Raw genomic sequence first — 21280 nt, 5'->3', positions numbered from 1 at the left:
GGTTGGGTAAGGGGGTTGCTCTCAGGAAGAACGAACGCAAAGGGGAATTTCACGAGAGTTAGTAGGGATCCTTTTGAAGGGGAGGATTCGCGAGAAAAGCAAAAAAGAGAGAAGCAGGCAGATTCGGAATTTTAATACAAATCCGCATTACCGCTATAGAAATGTTAAAAAGTGAACAATTTCTCACTCACCGATGATGCACAATAGCGGAGTTGTAGTACACAGTTGATCTGAAAACAAAATATTCAAATTATATATATACCTATATACATATGTGTGTGTCGAATATTTCATAAACAATGCAGTTTAGAAACAATGGTTTCATTTTGCATACCTTACAGTTGCTCCGCTATCGCCCGATGCCTCCCCGGGCCTCCTCCTCCTCTCTTGGTCGACCCTCATTGCTCCTTCGTAGCACCCACGGCACTCGCGAAAACACGAATAATTACGATCGCCCGACACTTTACACGGCACTCCCGACGCGCGACACTTTACACGGCACTCCCGACACGCGAAACTTTACACGGCACTCCCGACACGACGCGTGAATCGCACTGTGTATCGCAATCTGTAACAAATAAAATACATACATATTTTAATAATCTTATTATTTTGCATTATAACATACACAATATAAATATGTAAGCTAGAATATTTAATTAGCAAATTTTCGCTTTATTAATATTTTTTGATAGAAATCAGCTGATTAAAGTGTTAATTTGCTAATTAATTTTTAAAATAATATGTTATAAAAATAAAAATAATAATATGTTTTAAATAATATATTATAATACTTTATACTCGATTAATATTTTTGACAGTTATCAGCTGATTTCTGTCAAAAAATATTAATCGAAAATAAGGTATTATAAAACATATTATTTACAACATATTACTATTTTAATTTTTATAATATATTATTATTTTAAAATTTAATTATCAAATTTTCGCTTTATTAATATTTTTGGCAGAAATCAGCTGATTAAAGCATTAATTTGCTAATTAATTTTTAAAATAATAATATGTTATAATACTTTAAACTCGATTAATATTTTTGACAGTTATCAGCTGATTGCTGTCAAAAAATATTAATCGAATTTAAACAAACTTTATATTATTTTTTTTATTATCATTCTTTTTAACATAAAAGCGAAGAATGGCGCGCATGTAACGCGCGCTTGTTCTAGTTTTTATAAAAGTGAGATGGATACTTTGAGTATGAAAAATATAATATGTAAGAAAGAGATGATCTTTCCTGAAAATGGCTACATATTAAAAAAGTTACGATTACTTTAAAAAAATATACATAAACTATTAGGATATTAAACAGAATATATTAAAGAATAAGAATAAAAATATATCAATAAATTTTCAATAAAGATATATTAAGCAGAATAATTCAATATTCATTGCAATGTATAATAATACACATATAACAATATATCAATAAAATAAAATAAAATTGTGCTATATTTGTTAATATCATAATTTTCTGAAAAGAAATTGATTTCGCTTTCTAACTAAATTTTTTCCCGTCCAAAATTTTATTGAAACTGAAATCAAACTAAATTATTTTGTAAAACGAAGAATCAGAGCTATAGTCGCAACTCTGACAAGAAACGAAACTTCTCGCTTCACATTTACTCTTCCAGTCTGTCGGTGACAGTTTGTCGATGATTCAAAAGTTCCCTGAGTCTTGCCATTCTATCCCACTTATCTGCAAGTTTGATGCTATTGAGTAGCTGCTATTGAGATTTCGATTTCAAGAGACGACTACATAGATGATGAATAAGCTTTCTCCACAATGATTTTTAGAAATAAGACTAATTACATTCCTCTCTCATTTTATAAATATAATCGTGAAGACTATAGCATTGAATAATAAAATAATGCAATGCAATTGCTTCACAATAGAGAAACAATAAATAAAATATTACATCTAAAAATATTTTTAAAAAATAAACAACATACGCGATATTATAATTTACACATATTCTTATTGTATGAAGATTATTGATACTTTTCACGCAGATAATTCACACACAGTCGACTTTAAATCGCCGTTAAACGAGAATAGAATAGACATATATATAAAACCTTTCTGTTAAGAAGATACCATAAGAAAAAAAAAAAGGTGTGTCCGTTAAAATCGCGCTCGTCCGAAATTCGTTCATTGACGCTTAGGTGCGAGCTCCTCGTCTTTCTTTTCGAAATGTTTCGAGTGATCGAAAACCGAAGTAACGCCTCTGTAGCGATGACGTCGAGGGTCCTCGACCCGTCACGTGGGACGTCCGCCTCCTTCCGTTCTTCTGCTGCACTCCTGGGTCACGCACAACGCGCGCATACACGACGACCCGTTGGAGTTCGGCACTCGAGTGCCCTAAAGTAATTCGGTGTCACGCCAAGCTGCGGTTTTACATCGAAACTGGAGTGTCCCATTGATACACTTTGGTATCGCCATTATATAACGCGAGCGTCCCCACTCTCTATCTCCCGCCGCGATACGCGCAATTCCGTGTAATTTCATCAAAACGCCCTGGGAATATATTGATATTATACATATTTCTGCACATTTATAATATATTTTCTCGTAATTTTCTAAAAGCCACGGTTTTAATTTACTTAATACGCGATATTAACGCGTACATATATATATCTGTAACAACCTAATTTTATAATAGTCTCTAAAAGGTAAATAGTTAAAACTCCCATTTAATTCTCTGTTAAATGAAAATGTTCATAAAAATGGCATTTATATTTAAAAAAATAATTAATTCAACATACACCGAATGTATATCAAAAATTCTCATCAACATTAATGTTAATTAATATTAACGGTATTAATAACAGTTTTCAAAATATAAAAATAATTGGAGAAAAAGATGTAATAATTTCAAGCATCTCGTACATTCAATACGAATATATATGCATAAAACGCATTTAATTAAAACGATGCATCATATATTCTCTCTGGATTGCGCTAAATCTTTTTGTATTGCAAAATATATAAAACTCGCACAATAATATCGAGTACTATCTGTACATTCTACCCCTTTCACCCACATGTACAATCGTTATCAGACCAAACGTTTGTATCGCGTTGTAGGAAACCGGCGACGAATCATTATTCAAATCCCCGGATAAATTGGGGGTAAACCGAGCAATATGTAGCGTTTAGCCGGTATTATTCGCGACCCTTGATCGGGAGGGGGCACCGATGCCGAGGATGGAACAACCGACTTCCCCCTGACGCGGTGTCCTTCTATTTTTCTCTTTCTCGCCACAATGATCGGTACGAAGCGGGTACAATGAGAGATCCAAGCGGGGTATGAAGCTACCCTACGTCGTCGGTGCGCATTTAACGCGGTCAACCCCCCGGCCCCCTTTTCCCCTTTCCGGCTGTCCGTCTCGCTCTCCCTTTCGCGGCGATACCATTTTCAGGGAGGGCGCTAAGCTTCGCTGTCGCTCAGGATTACCAGCTCTGATTTGCTCGTCGAATATCGTGGCGAAGTTTTCGCGTCGGTTCTGCATTCGGGACCCCCGCGAAACCGCTATGACCCCCCCTGCCCCCCTCTTTCTCTCTCTTCCCCTGGAGGCAACACGCGACCCACGGATTCCCCTCGCCTTGAAGACCGCCAATCTGGACAATTGTTTTCGCCCTGGGGACAGGCGATCGTGAATCTTTTTTCGCTCATATCCTTCATTGCCGGGGGATTGTATTTTATTACGAGAAAAATCAGATCAGACACACAAGGAGATGAATCTCAATGAACAATAGACTATATTCAAATAGAAATGTCATCAAACGTCTAACTTGAGTGTCTTGGAAAATTATTTGTGTCCCGAGTGTCATAATTTTTCGTTGCATCTTACGAGATGCATTTTTAATCGAGATTATCCTGTTAATATTAAATTATTTTAACACAAAGGTCCTATCCTTTTCATTTTTTCGCAATTATATAAATATAATAAGTGGCTGAAAAATTATATATGTGCGCACTATATATATTATGACGTCATTCACTCGTTATCCGAAAGCCTGCATTTACGAGCTTCTAAAAAACATCTTTTCCGCGACTGGACTTCGTCAGGGTCAGCTTTCCCCTTTCATCGCGATTCACGGCATTCGGAAGGAAGGAAGTGTAAACGCACCGGAAAACCCAAAGAAAAAGACCAGAAAAAGTAAGCCCTCTAAAGTGAGAGCGAGTCGGTGAAAACGCTCGGCGGAGAATCAGCGAAGAGAAGAGGGGAAATTAAAATTCATGAGCACTTCGAGCGCGGCGTTGAATTAAAATTCATGGCGGAATTATCGCTCCGGCTCCTCGAAAACAAAAGGCGCGCGACTCGAGTTAGATATTACGCGTGTTCGCGAGAGTCATTCATGGCGAGAGTCTCGCGGTCTGCTGATGGCTTTCTTCGCATCCTTTTGCGTTCAACACTTGTGGCGCACTTTCCATAAACCACAACAATCTCTCATCTCCTTCGTTCGGCTCTATCTGGTGATTTTTTCCTATTTTTAATTTCTACATTTCTCGATATATTTTATCCATTCCGTAAATTCTGTCTTCGCCTAACTTGGCTCGATCCTTGAATAACCCGAAGATCGCTGACTCGCGCGCGAGACTCTCTTGGTCCAGAAGCCACTTCATTACCATCCGAAAACCGGTTGGATCTATGCCATGGCCTACGGTACCTCAGCTACTGCAATCGCCAACAAAGTGCTTCCGTCTGTCGTGTTTCACCGTTAATTAAGTGCCATTGCTCAACTTAGCATTATCTCCACGTTAGATTTCTATCTGGATCTTTATATTGAGTGCGATGTTATATATAAACACACTTTTGTAAACAAACCTCTTTAATCTCTCAAGCTCTTTCTGGCCTCTCGAAAAATTACGTGAATGACGAATATGATACCTTTCTCGATGACAGTTCCTCCCTTAATTATACAGATAATTTTAATTGTCATAGAATTTTAATTTTATTAACTTTTATCTTATTATGTATGGTAAATCTTCCCTGAGCTACTTCGGGAATGTCTCTTCCGCGATCGACAGACCACTTTCCGTAATTGCGTTTTATAATTAAGGGCGGTATATGAGCTCGCTAATTATATTATTGTAAAACAGCGTGAACCGCTTTCAAGGCCCGATGAGACCGGAACTCGTGCACTCACGCATATCAAAGTATTCGTGAAATCTCGCAGACAGGTACGAGATGGGAGGCCACGAGGGGTCGAGTGTCGTTCAACGAAGAGAGAACGGCGTTACTCTTCGCTTCTTTTTCTCTCCGCTCGTGCCCGCCGCGTCGGATCTTAGATAAATAATAAATATTGGCGAAATCTCAAGTAAAATAATCATCGCTATCTGGAGATGATTCATATCTTAGAATCTGATACGTCCGCACATATATAGAAAATAACATCCGTGTGTACATTATTTATTGATCACTATTGACACACGCGTTTTGTCTTATTTATCGTACAATTATAAGATTATCTCTATTTGATGAATTATAGTTTCTTTTTTGTTTCATTTACGTAAAGTAAACCGAAGAAAATCAAACGTAAATAAAAAACTATAATATTAAACACTTTCAAAGTAGAGAGACAGAGAGATGTCTCTTCACAAATAAAATTAATATCAATTCTATTATATATTAAATGTTATTGTAAAATAATCCGTGTCAATTAATAAGTGATAAATATTATTTCAGACAAATAATTCATTCTGCGAGAACGAGAGACGGGCTTCGAAAGTCTCTCGCGCAAGAGACGAAGGTACCTTTTAAGGATTAAAACGAGGCTACGAGGATCGAACGGGCACAGCGCGTCCGAGTTTTTAGCCGGGTCCGCCATACGATTTTACTTCGTCTCTCCTTGTTAGCACTTAATTAACTTACCACCGGCCCGACCAGTCTCCGAAGATGAGACGAGAAATTTCCTCTCGCGCTCGTACAGTCGTCGAGCCTCGAAACGAAAGAAAAAAAAAAAAAAAACATCCTACTCACACGGCTTGGCAGCATCAATAAAACGCAGTACCGAGAGTCGCGTGCTTTTCCAGGAATCCCGTAGAAATATTAATGAAATATTAATGCGCGACACCTCGCGCCATTAGTGCCGACGCGAAAATAAAAAAAAAAGAGACACGCGTATGGTATAAAGTCGCGGGGGCCTTCGCATGCGTCGGAATACGAGATAAAAATATTCCAGAAAAGTAAATGACGTAGTTATTTTCAAACCGAGTCGATTGTGAGATATTTGAATGGCATAGTTATTATGTCATCTGTCTTTATACCGCTATATCTAATCGCATTTTTTAGATACTTAATACATATATATTTTACTGTCATAAATACTGTTTATAGTAAAAAATCGAAGAAATAGATTAATTTTTTTTCAATAAATTTCTTGATTTTATGTATTACCCATATTTAAAAATAATAAATAAATTTATCTTATAAAAACATTATTCTATTTATTAAAGAATTGTATTTTAATGACATCTCTAACCTCGCTTGATTGTCCACGTGCAAAATCAATAACTACGAACGTCTCTTTCATCGAGCATCACCGTAATGTGATGGATAGTGCAATAAATTCAGAATCATCTATCATCAACGAATATATACATTGTGTTCGCAAGGTATCACGCGTAATTAGCGATAAACAAAACGGCACGTGTTAACAGCTTCGAAATTTTACTTATATAGACACTCGCAGGCTCTGTATACTCTGCATTCAGAGAACGTATATATACGTACAAACATTCTTCATTCTTGATAAAACTGAAGAAATACCACTGTTGGTTTTGATAACATAAATCGGTGACGATCATAACACACCGCAAATACGCATTATACATTTTGACGCTAACTGCGTCAGACGAGCTAATTCGTATTTGTAATTGCGTTACTGTACTTGCACTATTTGTGTCATTATAGCGCGCGATTTGCGAACATTAATATTATGCGTAGGTAATACTTGCACGCGACAATATATTACGTATATCTATCGTTGACGGCAGATTATTTCAGTCATAGCTAAGCTAACAATTAAGTGATAAACGATTAAGTACATGTTTTTCTATTAAATGGGATAATTTATGCATATTTATAATTTTAAATTAGACAAATATTTAGAAAGAAAAAAAACAGACATACATGTTCCACTGTGTTTCTCAAGGAGTTAAAAAAATTTATATATTCTATGTGTACACACAAAACAATTATTTAATTTTATTATTATTTATCTTTTTTATATTTTATATTAGTTTAATTATATATTAAAGATCTTACAAAAAAAGATAATTGCTTTTCAACCCCTTCACGTAAAATAAAGTTATATAAATAAAGCTTTGAAGAGCTAAGAAAACCGACACCAAATTCATTACACAATCCGTGAACAAGAAAACATTCTTATTATTTCTGAGACCTATGTATAATTTCTATAAATAACTAAATCGATATTAATTATCTCATCGTATAATCATTGTATTATATTTATATAGAAATAAAATTGACCAAGTAACCCCAATGTAAAAAAAAAATACGGAGCTGTGAGTTACGCGATTCTTCAAAAATGGGCGGCAATGCGAGTCGATTTTATGGCATCTCTACGTTTCTTGCGAGATGCGGGACTAGATGTGAATTGATTTACCGTTTTCTCGACTTTAAAATTAGCAGCGTGTCTTTATTTATCACATTCGCTTCTTTTTTTCTCCCGCGTCGCTGAAGTAGCCGACGATACACGACTCGTGTGTAAAGCCGCGTTCTCTCAACCTACATATCCTTGCATAATTAAACAAATGTCGACGCATTCGCGGGAAGCTCGGCGAGTGACGAGAGCCAATTGCGAGATAATTCATTTAGAAAATAATAGACTGAAAGAAAAAAAAATCGCGTTGTTTAAAATTTGCAACATTTTAGAATTTAGAATTTAAAAGACAACATCAAGAAATGAAAGAGGAAAAAAACTATCATTGATAACACAAGCCCTTTCGCAGAAGGCTGATCATGTCAAAACATCAGTGTAGAGAAGATGCAGTGATTTTTAAATAAAGATCATAAGAGAGTACGAAGGCTCTTCATAACGAGGATGAAGAGTACGACGGCGCGACAGTTCGCGCGATTCATATACGGAAGATCGAGATCGCTTATCCGGAGGTCGAGCATGTAATCTGGTTTTAGCAGACGCCCGCGAAACGCTTTGTATTAGCCCTGCACATATAGACACGTTCATTCCGCGCGACAGAAGTTTGACGACAAAATATTTGTCGTTCAAACAGCACCCGGGTCCTGGAAGTCCCCTATGCCACATCCAGTCGCGGCGCCGCAACGCGGATTTCGGCAAGTCTCTCTCTTTCTCTTTCTCTTTCTCTCTCTATCTATCTATCTATCTATCTCTCTCTGTGCCGCGAATGACAACAACGCCGTGAAATTAAACGCGACGCCACCCCTGACTTAATACCCGGGGATTGAAACCGTTATAATTCCGGTAAATTCAGACTTCGATAGCGTATAGACATACCAGAATGAACTCTACGTTCATTTCCGACAATTGACGAATAGAGTTCGCAGCGCAATACTTTTTCAGATTTAACGCGACACGTGTATAAATTGACACACTGTTTAGCAAACTTCTTTCAATGATACGCAGATACAATCTTGATAAAAACTTAATGAGTATAAATAATAAAATGAGCTCTAATAAGTTTTCAAGTTGTAATTAAATCAAGGATACATTCGTTGCAAATAAAATTTTAGAATTATGCTGCAGGTAAAAGTTTATAAATTTATAAATTTTTTACATAAATATTTTAAAATATAGAGATTAATTATTTATTAGACGATTTAATGTATCACGAAACTTATCCTTATTTTTTTTATTTACTTCGATCGTTTTAATGTTCAATTTCGACGATTTAAATATAATTCGGAAGAGAACGCGCGCATTAAAACGATCGAAGTAAATAAAATAAGAATAAGTTTCCGTGATATCTTAATTGTCTAATAAATAATTAATCTCTATACTTAAAAATATTTGTATAAAAAATTTAATATTCATCTTTCATCTTAAAATTTAGTTAATAATATTTTACATCAGGTCTTAAATATACTTCTTTTTTTCTTTACTCTTCTAGATAACGAAAAACAAAAAATTGTTTTTTCTTTTTTTCTGTCACACGTTTTATTGTTTGCCCTTACTCTTATCGTTATCATTAATATCAGTCTCCTCAAAATTAAGCCCCAATTGTATTTCTTACACCTTGCAATAAATACGATTGACAGTTTCAGAGTTCTTTCTCTTGAATAATTTATTCACCTCCATTATCTACCATTTCTCGTTCTCTCTGCAATCTTCATTTTCCACATAAAATTCAGAAATTAAACCTACACGCGCGGATTATATAAAGTACCGAATATAAAAGAAAAAATATAATTATAAGCTATATAATTCCCTTCTTCTCTCTTTCTCTCTTGAATTAATCGCTCAAATACATTTTCTTTTTACGAAGCGATCATGGATGTAAAATACTCGCGAGTTCTCGTAATACGTGGTTCAATATTAAAACAATTTTTTAATTTTTTAATTTTTATTTTTCTCGCATCGCGTCGCGTTATTGCGACAACTCGACGATAACTCGTCTCGCAATTGCGTAAGTGCGTCCTGTCCGTACGCGGGCACGTGTCGTCGCGAGCAAATAGACGGTGTGCACTTGCCGCTACCTTGGTACCACGTGTTAACCAGACTAACCGAGATAATCACTCATTACGAGCGTTTAGCGTGGCCGGACACCGAGGTCTAGCGTCGCCGATCTTTTCCCATTGGCTCTACGGTAACGTGGAAGTAACGCGAATTGCAAACACGCAAACGGGTCGTTCTGATTAGTACCGCGATCTGTTTTGTTCTTCTCTTCTTTTTCTACACGCGTCGAGAGAGAATGGAAACGCATCTCTGTCTCCTCTACTGCTTTGACATTTCCATGTAAAACGGAATCGCAAAAGGATAGTGTTTAAATCGTGACGATTTATGATGAGAAATTTCGCTTAATTAAAATATAATAACGAGTAAAAAATAATTCTCGAATTTCTGCTTCACTTAATGTTAATACTTTTATTTGCGTAATAAGCAGAAATGAGTTTAAAAAATATTAGAAATATTTTTGTTATAGATTCTTTGAAGGATCAGCTGTTTCCTGAAAGGCTTAGCTTTTTATGAAGTTACATCTCTTTGTAGACCGACATTTGATAAAAAGTCTAAATTCTTTTGTAAAAAGGCCGACTTTAAACAAAATATATATATAATAGAATTATTATAACAATATTATAATTAATGCGCGCGTAAATGGTCTCGGTTAAGATATATCAATTTACAGTTTCCATAATATTATTCGGTTATTATCTCATAGAAGAGAAAGAGTCATATCCCAATGACGAGATCTTGCTTGATTAATCATTGTGTCGCTGAAATGTGAGATTGGCTAATGATAAACATACTTGGTTAATGATTTATTAATGATCAAATTAGCGATAATATTTCTTGTCATATTGCTCTGTCAATACTGTTACGCTAAATTTGTCCGCACGTGCCTATTTACTCAGTACATGTAGAGATAGGAGATACTATGTCTCGCCTAATTACTAATTAACGGTACGCTCTTGAATAAGCATAGGACCCGTGAAATTAGCATAATTAATACGATTGATAAATTTTTCTGCAATACATCTCATCCTTATTACAATTAGTATATAATGATATAATTCGCGCAAATTTTATTGCTCTTGAACTTTTACGTTCAAAAGAACGAACGTATTATTAACGGATGATGTTGCAAATTTTAATCACAGACTCTTAGAAAATTACAAGGTCACGATCGTGATTTGCATTTTTACTTCAGACTCGTGATTCTCCTCTGATCTCAGTGAGATATTCGCAGGTATCTAATTGTCCCCCCTCCCCCTTATAATGATTAAATATATTCCCCTTCCGAAGACAATGTATCTGCATACAGCGAAAGAAAGTTGGCAAATACGATATATTTATATATATTATAGGTAAATAACATTTATAAATCCGCATCGATTAAACATCTAAACGCTCGACCGCCGCGTCGTTAAGTTCCATTGATCCATTATTAATTGTTCCGCAGTATTAAGCCGCGGCGATCATTAACGACTCGTTAAATCTATCGCCGCGTATTTTATCCGAGTGTTTGATGTCGTACTATCGGTTTTACGTAATCGCCCGTCGGAGGCAAACGAATTTCAAAAATTAGGACGTAATGCTGGAAATTGCAGACTGCAGAAGCAATCGAACGGATTATCGTTTATTTTCGATTGAGATCACGATTGAATCGAGAAAAAGGATATGCTACGACGTGATTGAAACGATTGAACAAAGAGTGCGAAACGATCGCTGAAATATTTTAAATCAAACTCGGTTGTACAACTAGTCCTTTTTAGCGCGCATTCGTTTTTTTGGATAATAAATTATAATGATAAATTATAACGCAATATGAATTATCCGCGTATTTTTAATAAATTCGTTATATGCATTTCTAAAAATTGCATAATGCATTAAATGGTTTGATATTTCAAAGTTATGAATTTTTAATCAGTTGAATTAATAGTAATAATAGACATGTTATTACATTTTTTATCATGTTAATACATTTTATAATAACAATGAAAATTAATAGCAATAATAAAAATTATTTTTAAATTCCTCTATAAAATAATTTCGTTCCGCCTAATATCTGTACCTGGCTCTTATACCTGAATTTGTATTATCAAAACCTTTTCGATTTATTATTTTAAATAATAAAATACTTTTTTCACTTAAAAAAGACAGAATAAATGCAAAATAAGTTATTGATAAATAATTGTATGTAATAACGATCAAAAATATACCGGTAAATAAATCGTTGAATTGAAAATGTAATAACAGACATATTATTACATTTTTATCGTGTTAATACATTTTACAATAATAATAAAAATTAATAACAATAAATAAATAATATTTATTTTTAAATTTCTCTATAAAATAATTTCATTGTGCTGACTGGCTCTTATACCTGAATTTGTATTGATATATCAGAACCTTTTCGATTTATTATTTTAAATAATAATTTTTTTTTCATTTGAAAGAGAATAAGTGCAAAATAAGTCATTAATAAATAATTATATAAAATGTAATAATGATTGAGAATATATCGGATTACGTACTAATCAATTAATTTATCGAATATCGGGAGACCGCAGGGAAGCATGCCGCACAGGTCAGACTCCGGACTCGCGAGTAGTCGCGGCGTACGTGGCCGCGTTCGCATATGGTCGCGGAAGGTCGAGTGACGTGGTCCCCAGTCCCGGCTGCGCAAATATTGATCGAAGTGTCGCCGTGACGAAAAATTCCACCGAACCGGGAATAAAATGTCCGCGACGTCGCGAAAGATGGCGCGATGCGTGACTTTGGAACGCATCTGCATACGTTTCGCGGCTCGAAACCGAAAAGGATCGGCGCGAATGATCGAATTTTAGCAATGCTAAAATTATACGATTGTCGCGGCGATGAGATAAATCGTACAATTCTTTAATAATTTCAATGTTCTCAATGTTTGCGATCGCGAGAATACGCTTAATTGATTCTCCGATACGTTCTTCAATTTTTACTTTATATCTGTAAGTTAGTTGACAAAATTTGTAAAAATTTTAATTTTGCACATATGTTTTTTGTAGAAATTATTTTTCCTCCTATTTTCTTTTATTAGATCTTGATTATCTCAATTTTATTTAATTGTATATAATTTTAATATGCTTTTATATTTAATTTAAATATTTATAAATTAATTATATTTTGCACGATGTAATTTCATTACATGTAGAGTAAAATAAAAATGTCGGTAAGTCAACATACCTCTCTTTCTTTACAATTATACACGGAAAATTATAACATAACACATGTTGTTTTTCCCTTAGAATGCATAAAAAAATTAACGGAGCAATATAACAAAATTCTCCTCATTCATAGTTATTTCAAATTTTTTTCAATTTATTTATTTGTGTTAATTTTCTTGTAAGAGAGAACGTTGTAATTCTCACGATTCGCAGCTTTTATTTCATTTAACTTTCTACCACTACATTATAATTAGAGAATAACAATTCAAATATAAATAATATATTAATTGTCAACGTCTATTTAAAACGATTTTATTTTAAAATTCAAGAAAACTGCTTAAAGAGAGAATTAGAATATATTTTCCCAATATATAATATTTTCAAGAATAAAAAAAATATGCTTTTTGTCGTTTCGAAAAAACGTTAATTTTCATCTTTCGTCATTCATTTTCAAATGGAAAATAATCGTATTTACATACCTAATCATATATGTATATGTATTTACCTATAAACATCTTATCTAAAAACCTTATCCAAATCCGTCATATTACGACATCAAGTCATTATGAACTGGAAACAACACGTTTTATTTGTGGTCAGCCCTTATCCAGATCGGCGTCGAGCAAGACATTTTATCAGATCGCCTCTATTGGCGTCGTATCTGTCTATCGACGGGTTTACATTAGATAATAGAAACGACAAGGACACAGACCAAGCAACCTCCTTTAACAACTACCCTTTGCTCCGTCGAGAAACAGGTGGCAAGCGCGCAGCATGGGGCAAGCACGCGCCCAAAAGCCGCCCCCTCATCTCTAAGAGAACCGCGGTGTACAACACCACCGTGGGGCACCAGGGGGCCACAGCTGGGCACCGTGTAAATGCCCAGCCCCTCGAGCTCAAATGCATCCCCCGTATGGGCTACTCGAAAAAAAGACACGCATCCCCTGCAGAGCGAGCGCGGCTTCGGAAAAGCTTTGTGGGATCTTAACGCGTCTAGAATCTATATGGGGATTCCCAGATTTACACGAGATCAGTGCTAAGCAGTTCTCAGTTTTACGGTTATTTCAGGGTCCGATTTTATAAAAAAAAAAAAGGCAAGTTAAAACTTTTGAAAAGATTATTTTCTTCCAGAGAACAGAGAGAACGAAGAAAAAGAAGAGAGGCGAAGACGAATATACAGGATGTTAAAAAAAAGGGTCACTTATTTTGAAAGCAGGCACTATTAATAAAAACAGAGAAAGAAAAGTATAATTATTATGGCTCCTATAATTAATATCTTTGCAGATATAGATATTTTTATTTGTGCCAGTAAACAAAAAAAAGTACAAAAAAGTAACAAAAAATCATATCCATTTCCCGGAAATAATAGGCTTCCATTAAGTACATGTGTTCATTTATTAAACTGCATACTTTCACAATTTTATAGCTCTCTCCTTAACTATAAATTTAATTTTATTATAATCCAATCTCTTTTGTGTATTGCATTGTAAAGATAATACAATCAATAAAACAAATGACAAGTAAATAGAAAGAGCCTATATATCTTCGAAGATATTAATTGTAGAACTCATTTTGACTAGCCTTGTCTTTCACGTTTTTATCAATACTATTTTCTCTCAAAATATATGATCCTTTTTTTTAACATCCTGTATAAGAAATGTATCCTGTATGAAGGACGACAATATTTTATCATTATATATTTATATATATATATATGTACGTACAAATATATTTTATTAGTACAATTAATATTATCAATATGTAAGAAATATATCGTGTGCAAAAAACAACAATATTATTAATAATTATATATATACATATAATTATTGTAATTATTAATATATATATACATACATATATTGTATATATATTAATTATAATCATAATTTATATATATATATATAATATATTAATTATAATTAATAATACTATCGTCCTCGTACATACATAACACATGACACGCGACAATTTCGGGAATAAGATTGTTCATGTTAATCCAAACAATCTGTCGCCGACTGTGTGCAAAGTTACTTAAAATATTTGACCATCAAGGATCGAGACGTCATTTTTGCAGTTCTGCAATTCGCGTCTTTTCCCCCTCGCGTGATCCGCAGCTTGAATCTGAATACATACGCGATGTGCAAATATGCGCGATATTACTCGCGCGGTATTTATTTTCGGAAACTGTGTAATTGTTTCGCATTTTCACGCTCTCTGTAGGATACATGTTTTGTACATATTTACACATTTACATTGTAATTACTCACCGCGCGGGGGCGGGCGCCGCCGCGCCGGGGGGAAGGGAGGGGGGTCTTTAAACATTAAAAGAATATTTGCCGGGCACAAATGCTGATAAATCATTGTGCGTAATGCAGTGCAATCTTAATAATTCGAACCGTTAAATGAAGATTGTTGAATGCATAGCGACAATATTTTGAATCAACAGAGCGCGGATGTGCGAAATCGTAGTCGACGCACACGCAAATATACACAATGTACAGCGATAATGGCATGCTTACGTGTGTATCTGCGGTGTACAAGGTTAAATGCAATATTACCATAGAAACACCGAGAAACAAGTGTTCGGAAAATCATCGATGTAATCGGAATGTAACACCGGATTAAAGTTGATCGGGAGATTAACCTTTTCGATGTGCTTCGACCCCTATTTCTTTCTCTCTCTCTTTGCCTAACGTTCTATATTGCCTCAATTAATATTAACAAATTTATTTATGCATTTACATGTATTATGGAACTGAATTTTTCAGTCTCTGAAAATATTCCCTTGAAAGTATTATGAATTTATTTACACATGCGAATAAAGAGAATACTGTGCAAATATTTGTAGTAAATGTGTGCCGCAGCACATATTTAGAATTTTTTTAGCGCGATTTTTTTTCGATGAAAATATTTTCATTGAAAATAAAATATTGTCGTATTATTTTCCTTTTCCTCCGGATTTTTTTAAGACCTTGAAGTTGATGCAGATATTATTTAACATCATCATTTATTGATTTTCCATATTCATAATTTTTCGTAATTAAAGTCAATCTTGACTTAAATAAAAGATAAAAAATATTCTATTATTAATTCATATCTTCCTAAATGTGTATAAAATATTCTGTAGTTTTAATACCTCTTTTCCATCGCAAGAATTATAAAAAAATTTAAATCTTTGTTAAAAAATAAAAAAATTTAAGCTTGTAAATAGAGAGAAGACTGCGAGAGAAAATTTAAAATGAGTAACTAGTCTTATTGTTAAATAAAGTCTTTATCGGGCTTGCAGTATTAAGATTGCAAGTCGCATCTATGCTCTCTAAAAATCGTCGCTATTATCGCAAATCGGCGATAATGACAGCGTCGGGAGATTTGAAATCGGTATCGCCGCGAAATAGGCGTAACCCGGCTACGATGTTAATCGCATTAGCGCAACATTGCGCGATAAATCAGATAATTAGCGGCGGTTAAGCGCATCATAAATTGGCATTATCAGAATCGGGTGTCAGCATTTTGACACGGGGCGCCACGCGTTGTTTGGCGACGCGTTGCGGCGAAGCAGCCTGTGTACTTAACAAATCTTGCGAACACCGAAATTGTTGATCGTTTATCAACTATTATCCTGCCAACAACGCGGTTGTTGTTTGCACTGCAGCGTTTCGATGACGCCACGAAAAAATGTTCGACAGACCGATTTTTTTTCATCAATCCCGAACTTTCATTCCCTTAACAGGACACTCTCGCAAAAAAATCTCGTAAAATGCAATCAAATTTATCGTAATATAACGTAATGTATATAATAAAAATTGATTAAAGTTGTAAGAAGATATTTACACGCACTTGTTGCATAATATACGAACATATTCGGATATTTATATTGACATTATTGTCTCTTTACCGAATTAACAGACCACTGCGCCTATGTCTGGGACCATATGTGAATATTAATGATGTGCAATTCTATGTATTGTGCAAATACGTCAATTCTAATAATCATAATGAGTTAGGCAAATCAACTGAACCTTTTAGCTTTATACACAATTTGTGAATAAATAATAAGCGCTTTGAAAGCGCGCTTGCAATATTTTCAAGAGTTTGAAACGTTCCCACGCATAATCTGTATGCGTTTAACAAGTCTCTCCCTTCGGTTCGGACTCCGAAAAAGCAATCGCCTTCAAGCACGGCAAAGTTAATCGCGACACGGCACTAGTCGATGTAAACTATCCTTCGATGATACTTCTCTAAGTCCTGAGGATATTACGAATCAATTCCCCGAGGCGATCGGCTCTCTTGTCCCCCTACGATTCCCACAATTTCCCATACGCTTTACACCGGCACGTCTTTAATGGGGTCCTCGTTGGGGTCGGAACACTTCTATGATCGATAAAATCATATGTCGAGCTTGCGGTTTTTATCCGCTAATTAATTACGCGTTTAATTACCATTCGGTACATTACGAATTGAATACATTTTCATTTATAGTAGAGATCAGGCTAAAGATCTCGTTATAAAAAAATTGGAGCCTTATTCTCGCGAAGGAAAAATTTAAAAATAATTTGCTGAGAATCGAGGTGTAAAAAGAGTTGCGTTTAAATTGAAATACTCGGGCGTACTTAAATGTATGTTTATAAATTCGTGGCCTTACATTTCAACGTTTACTTCCTTCTGACGTTTCAAGCAAAAAATAATATAATGTTACAAACAGGGACCCGGACCGAACCGGAACCAAAACCGATAACCGTTCCATAACCGTTTTTTTAGTAGAACCGAAACTGTAAACCGTATTGAAATTCTATTAAATTTATAACACCGGAACCATAACCGGACCGTTAAATTATTTTCGGTTTACGGTTCTTTTCGGTATTTTTTTCTGTTTTTGCGCAAATGACGGAAATGTCATGATAACTGTCTCCTCGAAGTGCAATTATAATTATTTTCTAAATATTCTGAAACGTGTATGTATTATCGCAATAGTGATAGCAGTGAGGATATTATATTTTCCGTTTTTTATATATATATATATATATATATATATATATATATACATATATAAAGTATATATAAATTATATTACTTTAAAAAATTATTAATTTTTATGACATATGAAAATATATTTATATATGTACCTATCTATATTATATATACCTATATCTAAATATATTTTCATGTATAATATAAAGTGTTGTTTATTTATATGTCATAAAAATTAATAATAATTTTTTAAAGTAATATAATTTAAAAATTAATTAGAAAAATGAAAAGTAAAAATTTTTAAAAACCGGAACCGTAACCGAAAAAATCATAATTTAAACGGTTTCGGTTATTTTATTTATCAAAAAACCGAAACTGGAACCGGAACAGTTATTAAATATTTTATTAAAAGCGTAACCGAAACCGAACCCTAATTTTGTTTCGGTCCGGATCCCTGGTTACAAAATTGTATTTTACATTCATCAAAAAAGTGAGAAATTATTTAGTTAAATATGTGTTTAAGTACATATTTTTCTTATATTACTCTTCTCTTAATCTTGATTTCATAGAAAAATATTTGTCGATTATATATCTTTAACAACTGTTATATATAAATCTTTTACATGTTAAATGTATCTCTCTATATTTATATTACTGTGGTAGTATTTCCATACAATATTAAGTATTTCAACATTCATATATGATACACATATACATATAAAAGTAATTAATAATTTATATAGAAAATTTTTATGCGCATTTTGCAAAATATCATTTTTGTTTTGCCAAAATTATTGTGTAATTATCCATTACCACATTTATCATTTTTTAAAGAACATATTCTAGTTGAAATATTTTTTATTATTTTTCATTTACATTTACAAGTTCACACACACACACACACAGACTTATAAAAGTAATATTCAAACTAATTAATATGTCAAAAAATAAGAGTTGAAAGTAAATAAATTTTATATTCAATTTTCAAACAGATGTTTAAGAAAAAAAACTAAATAATCAATAAAAAATATCTTTTTAAATATAAATGTTGAAAAAAATAAAAATCAAATTTTTATCGAAAGAATATAATTTAAAAATTTTTTAAATGCGTAATATTGAGATATTTTATAGTTCCATGTGTGAATATCAATTATACTTTAATATTTTATTTAAAAAATTTTAAGTATTTTAAAATAAAATTCGATAAATTTAAAATATTTAAGAAGAATTTTATTAACGCGTTAATATAAAATAGATAACTAATGCGCAAAGATAAACAACTAATTAATTTTATGGATAAGTTACGGATAAGAAATAATAAATTTAATTGTAAATTACTCACAGTATTGCTTTGTCGCTGCCCGATGCCTCTCCAGACTTCTCTTCCTTCTTTTTTGTTCGTCCTTGGTTGCTTCAACATGGCACTCGCGAATACACATATATGCGCACTAAAACAGAATATAACAATCGACATTTTATAACATTCGTATTTTATTATTACAGCAGAAGAACATGTAAAAATTAGGATCGAAAATCGCGTGAATATATACGCGAAAATACGATATACAAATATGTGTAATTATGACCGTATCTATTAATTAAATATATCGTAAAATCGCTCGATTTAAAATCAATTTGTCATGTATTCGCGATGTTTCTTAAATTACCGAAAAATCAGTGATACGGCATGATTAAAATACGATTAAAACTCAACACGCCTAACCTTACAAACACGTAATTTCCGCGAAATCAATTAATTATTTTTAATAAAGTAATAAATAAATCAGACGAAGTATCTGTATATTGATAAATAGTTTATGAACTGTTGATCGCGATAATCAATTAATCGCATAAGTTAACATTAATTAATTTTGATAATTAGAAAATAGACGCGTTTGATAAACGCGTTCGATATACGCATCTGTTAATACTTTTCGCAATTAAAATAATACGACACATATAAAAAAATGATACGAAATCTCTCGTTCGAGTCTCGCCAGGCAAATAAAAGTGAAAAGAGGTAAGACAATTAATTCGTTACCTCATCGCAATATACATATAACGCGTTAAATAAATGCAGATAGGTTAGGTATGCAAAATATTCTATATTTTTGGAGGGAAAATTAGTTTATGAGAGAGGATATAATCGAAGACAGAAGAATTGTATTGATGAACAGCATATATGACACACTTACTCGACGTATGAAAGTCGTTGATTGAATAACAATAATCTTTTCGTTTTTCTGCGCGCCGATCTTCTATCCCCGGTCTTCACCCTTCGCGATATCTTTTCAGAGTGAAGTGAGCCGCGATCTACCACTCTACTTCCCCCTTCCGCTCTCTCTCTCTCTCTCTCTTTCTCCCATTACGGCTCCGACATACCACATACCACGCAGGATATACACAAGGACTTGTCATTTTATATTTATAATAGTTATTACTAAATGAATAATATATCACAATCTTTCGATATACTTTCGTTCGATTCGGCGATTCTCTCGTTCTTTCGAAAATATTGGTCACAATCTTATTGAATTTAATTAACAACACACGATACATATTAAAATATAAAGTCTTTAGTTAAACAAATAATTATCACATCCGTAAATATTGCAATAAAATGATAATTTTTATTTCCAATCTTCGTTTTAATAAACAAAAGTTAAAAAGTTTCAAATTAATAGTAAGATTAATAATAGAATTAATAATAAATATTTAAATAAATTATTTTAAAATATTTCTTTAATGAAATTTAAGTTCGAGTGTATCTTACATGCCGCTTTAAATTTTTCACCAAGTTATATACATATAATAATAATTTATAAATCGTTTTCCAACTAAATGAATAATATATCACGATCTTTCGAAATACTTTCGTTCGATTCGGCGATTCTCTCGTTCTTTCGAAAATATTGGTCAATCTTATTGAATTTAATTAACAAGACACGATACATATTAAAATATAAAATCTTTAGTTAAACAAATAATTATCACATCCGTAAATATCGCAATAAAATGATAATTTTTATTTCCAATCTTCGTTTTAATGAACAAAAGTTAAAAAGTTTCAAATTAATAATAGAATTAATAATAAATATTCAAATAAATTATTTTAAAATATATATCATTAATGAAATTTAAGTTCGAGTGTATCTTACATGCCGCTTTAAATTTTTCACCAAGTTACATATATATAATAATAATTTATAAATCGTTTTCCAACTAAATGAATAATATATCACGATCTTTCGAAATACTTTCGTTCGATTCGGCGATTCTCTCGTTCTTTCGAAAATATTGGTCACAATCTTATTGAATTTAATTAACAAGACACGATACATATTAAAATATAAAATCTTTAGTTAAACAAATAATTATCACATCCGTAAATATCGCAATAAAATAATAATTTTTATTT

At 33.1% G+C, this 21280-nt stretch overlaps 1 protein-coding gene across 1 annotated transcript in view; it reads right to left on the bottom strand.

The window, feature by feature from the left end:
• Positions 1–340: 340 nt before the first annotated feature.
• The window catches only part of LOC145941477 (uncharacterized), an 80738-nt gene continuing 59798 nt past the window's right edge, over positions 341–21280 (bottom strand). Inside the window, exons 4-5 of the mRNA XM_083047588.1 lie at positions 19205–19310; positions 341–568 (exon numbers count right to left, since the gene is read on the bottom strand). Of these exons, the coding sequence (XP_082903714.1) occupies positions 464–568; positions 19205–19310 (211 nt within the window). The 3' untranslated portion in view covers positions 341–463. The remainder of the gene's footprint in view (positions 569–19204; positions 19311–21280) is intronic.

This window comes from Prenolepis imparis, unplaced genomic scaffold, assembly GCF_030444845.1.
Source record: "Prenolepis imparis isolate NDT839.2.m4 unplaced genomic scaffold, iyPreImpa1.0 SCAF_10, whole genome shotgun sequence".
NCBI lineage: Eukaryota > Metazoa > Arthropoda > Insecta > Hymenoptera > Formicidae > Prenolepis > Prenolepis imparis.
The sequence above is the reverse complement of the archived record's forward strand: the minus strand, read 5'-3'. Positions and strand labels throughout refer to the sequence as shown.